The following is a 3,410-nucleotide window of genomic DNA, read 5'->3' as shown; positions in this document are numbered from 1 at the left end:
AAGCGTCTGATGGCTTGGGTGTGGATCCTTTTATGCAGAGCTTGATTGCTGATTGAAACGCGCCAGGTGAGGTCCTGAGGACGGGGATGAGCATGACGTCAATGGGCGAACCCAGGGGGCGGGGTCTTCCAGCCTGAACTTCCGCTATAGCTCCATTATCTGCAGACTTCACTATATATTTTATTCAATTACAAAACGGTTTGTCAATATGTAATTTGAATTGACCAGAAATTAATAGATTTTTTCCCCCTTCAATCTGACGTGCTTCTAAATTATAAAGGGGATAATGTAAGTTTTCATCCATCTATATTCAAAGTTATAGGGACAGTATTATGTAAAACCAACTTTTTTGAGCTTTACGTCATGTTTTGATGTTATCCCCTCATCAAAAACATACCTAGAGTGTTGCTTTGATTCTTTCATGCATGTGAGAAATCCTTTAATCTCCAATGGCAACCATTCAACTGTTTTTTAATGCATGGTAAGATCTAGTGCCGCCTTTCAGACTGCTTTGGGCCTCTGAAGCCTTCTGGCTTCTGCATTACTGAGCAGCTTCCCTCCACTTTTCTCCTTCAGACTAACCAGCACCAATTAACAAACACCTGGTGGAACTGCACACTTGCTGAGCCCATTATAGGAGCTACTTCTCAATACAATGATGGTAAAAATGTTGTTAAAGGGTTAATAGAGGAGCCACCATGTTGTGATGACTCCGTGAAAGTGGAGTTTCAGAAAGGAGTTTTTAAAGAGACAGAAGCCCAATTTTAAGGCATTAAATCACCAAGTAAAAATTTTTAAGTCATATTTAAAATTTATAGCATTTTTAGAACACATGATACTTCCCCTTCAACACAAACTCGATAGTAGTTGGCTTGCCCTTGCATTTATAACTTACTGTTCAGTCATCTGCTCGGCAAGCGCTGCTCATTTGTACATTAAAACATCTTTACTAATCGATTTCTTGTGGGAAACGATTATATATATATAAAATCGTTTCCCACAAGTTTCCTCTTTCTCCCCCCTGCTCCAGCTTGTTTACTTATTTGAATTGGCTGACAAAGACCATAATCAGCTTATGATCTTAAACATTCGCTTGCCAGGAGCCATACTGCGAGTACTGCTCTATTCATCTGTGATGCTTTTCTGACTTATAATCTCTTTGTGAAAAATTAAACCAAAACTGAATGTCTGGAATGAATCTTTTTAGCTCATATTTATATATAGGTGCAGAACTGTTGTCACTTCATGTTTTCATTATATTCATAGGTCTAGTTCTGCCGTCTTTTTAAAATTCAAGAAAAATTACATTTTCCAGTGTAAAATAGGTTCTGCGGCTGATTATTTGATTATTATTCCTTTGAATCTGATGAATTATAATTAGACGGTTGATCATTTCCCAGAGGGTTCAGTGTGAGAAATAATCGTGACTGCACAACAGTCAAAAGAAGAACATATATATATATATATTCCTCCAAACTGCACCCTTGTTCTGTGGCGGGACACACATGGGCGGAGTGAAAAGGGGATGGATGGTTGGATTAGGAATGCCGGCAGCGAGTAGATTATCCAGTATCTGGGCAGGCAGATGCGCAGAGGAGAAAATGACTACACAAAGAGCCAGATCTCCATCAGGGGATCAATTCATGGTGCTCGGTCTGTCACTTCCTGTGAAAAAGCAAATTTCATGGTCTGTTTTCAAGCGGCTGTCAGCCCCGTCAAGAATACGTTTTTCTTTTTTTTTGTCTTCCTCCGTCTGCCTCGTTCCCGGCGCCGCTTTCTGTCGAGCAATCGGGCGGTCTCTGCTCCGATGTGCACGCTTCGTGTGCCTTCAGATGCTCTGCAGCGAGGTGTGCAATCAAACGTGCGCACACGCAGTCACGCTCCAGACGAGCCGACCACATGCATTCACTAACCTATATTTGCTGAGTGTGTTCAATGCTAGTGTGTAAATTTTTTAAGAGGTTTAGGCAGCCAGAGCTGTTGGCTGAGTTTCTACGCCCGGGGCCTCTTGCCTAGGCTCCCACATTTCGCCCAGTGGAGATTCATCCTTATCGCCGTCCTGCACCCCCTCTCTGCCGAAGCTGGGCTCCTGTCCTGCTTGACCACATTTATCCAGGGGGTTCTTGTCTGGGGGTGATAAGCTGACAGACTTACCAGTATGGTTGTAGGGATTCCCCCTCATACCCTCATGTTTCTTAACTCTGTCAATCTTCACTCCTGCAAAAGTAGCAGACAGTTTGCCCCATCCATATATTTGTACATTTTCCTCCCTCTTCCAGCTGTGCTAAAATATTAAGCTACTGTATGTAAATTTTACAAAAAATGTTTTTTTTTGTTTTTGTTTTTTTTGCATATTTGTTAAAACTATCACCATGTTGTGACACAGATAATCTGTGAAGAGAAACTTTATCCGCTGTAATTTGTGGCTATGCTAATTAGCTTTATTTTTCATAACCGGCTATACTAGCTTCGGCACAGCAGAGCAAGGGAGTGAGGGGGAATGAGCGGTGATGCATCGAGGTGATTGATAGCGTTAAGACCCGCCCACTGTCTCTGATTGGTTGTTTCTAGTTAGCACTGGGAGAAGGGAGAGGAGCTAGATTTTTATGGGTTTTTCCCCCCCACAGATTATCTGTCTGATACCATGCTATCACATGCGCTGAGGAAAGGGATGAACATGTTGATCGGGTACGACCTGGTACCAGAACCAAAGATCCTTGAGGCGGTGCTGAGAGCCTGCCGCAGACTAAATGACCTGGCCAGCGCCATCCGCATCCTGGAGGCGGTGAAGGACAAAGCCGGGCCTCACAAAGACATCTACCCGTACGTGATCCAGGAGCTCAAGCCCGTATTAAGTGAACTCGGCATTTCTACACCTGAAGAGCTTGGACTTGATAAAATATGATATACAAGAAGATCAAGCTTTTGCATTTAAATGTTGGCCTCATCAAAACATGTCTGAATTTTGGAAAAAAAAAACCCTATTTGTTCAAACTGTTATCACAGTTTGAACAAATAGGGTTTTTTTTGTTGTTGTTTTTTGTTGATGTTTTTTAAATAAATGTTACCTACTGAAGCCTTAAATCAGAAAGTGAAAAGAATAAATAACTGTAGCTTAAGAGGCCCATCTGGATTTGGGCAAAGACACATTGAAATCACATTCCAGGTGTTCTTTGTCACATTACTCTACATGAGGCAGGAGAAGCTGCAGTCTGTGCCTTTTGTTTTCTGCTGGTGTTATTTTTGTTTTTCTAAAGTTTTCAGAACTTTTATTTTTTTACTTCTAAATTTACCTCTTTCTGATTTATGAGCTGTCAGTTTAGCTAATAAAAACATTTGCTAATAATAAGCATTTGGATTATCCTGGAAATAACCTCTTTAGTAAACATTAAACTCATGGATTCTTAAAG

General features: G+C 41.2%; 1 protein-coding gene across 1 annotated transcript; it reads left to right on the top strand.

Moving 5' to 3' along the window:
• The first annotated feature begins 2,629 nt into the window (after window positions 1-2,629).
• LOC106961258 (cytochrome c oxidase subunit 5A, mitochondrial-like) lies at window positions 2,630-2,964 on the top strand. Its single transcript, XM_015054852.1, has one exon. It carries the CDS (start codon window positions 2,645-2,647, stop codon window positions 2,903-2,905), a length of 261 nt encoding a protein of 86 aa, XP_014910338.1. The 5' UTR covers window positions 2,630-2,644; the 3' UTR covers window positions 2,906-2,964.
• Window positions 2,965-3,410: the final 446 nt, after the last annotated feature.

The sequence above is a fragment of the Poecilia latipinna genome, unplaced genomic scaffold, assembly GCF_001443285.1.
Source record: "Poecilia latipinna isolate Pla-1442-1.1 unplaced genomic scaffold, P_latipinna-1.0 Scaffold1282, whole genome shotgun sequence".
In the NCBI taxonomy this organism is placed as follows: domain Eukaryota; kingdom Metazoa; phylum Chordata; class Actinopteri; order Cyprinodontiformes; family Poeciliidae; genus Poecilia; species Poecilia latipinna.
Note: the sequence above shows the minus strand (reverse complement) of the source record. Positions and strands in the feature narration are given on the sequence as shown.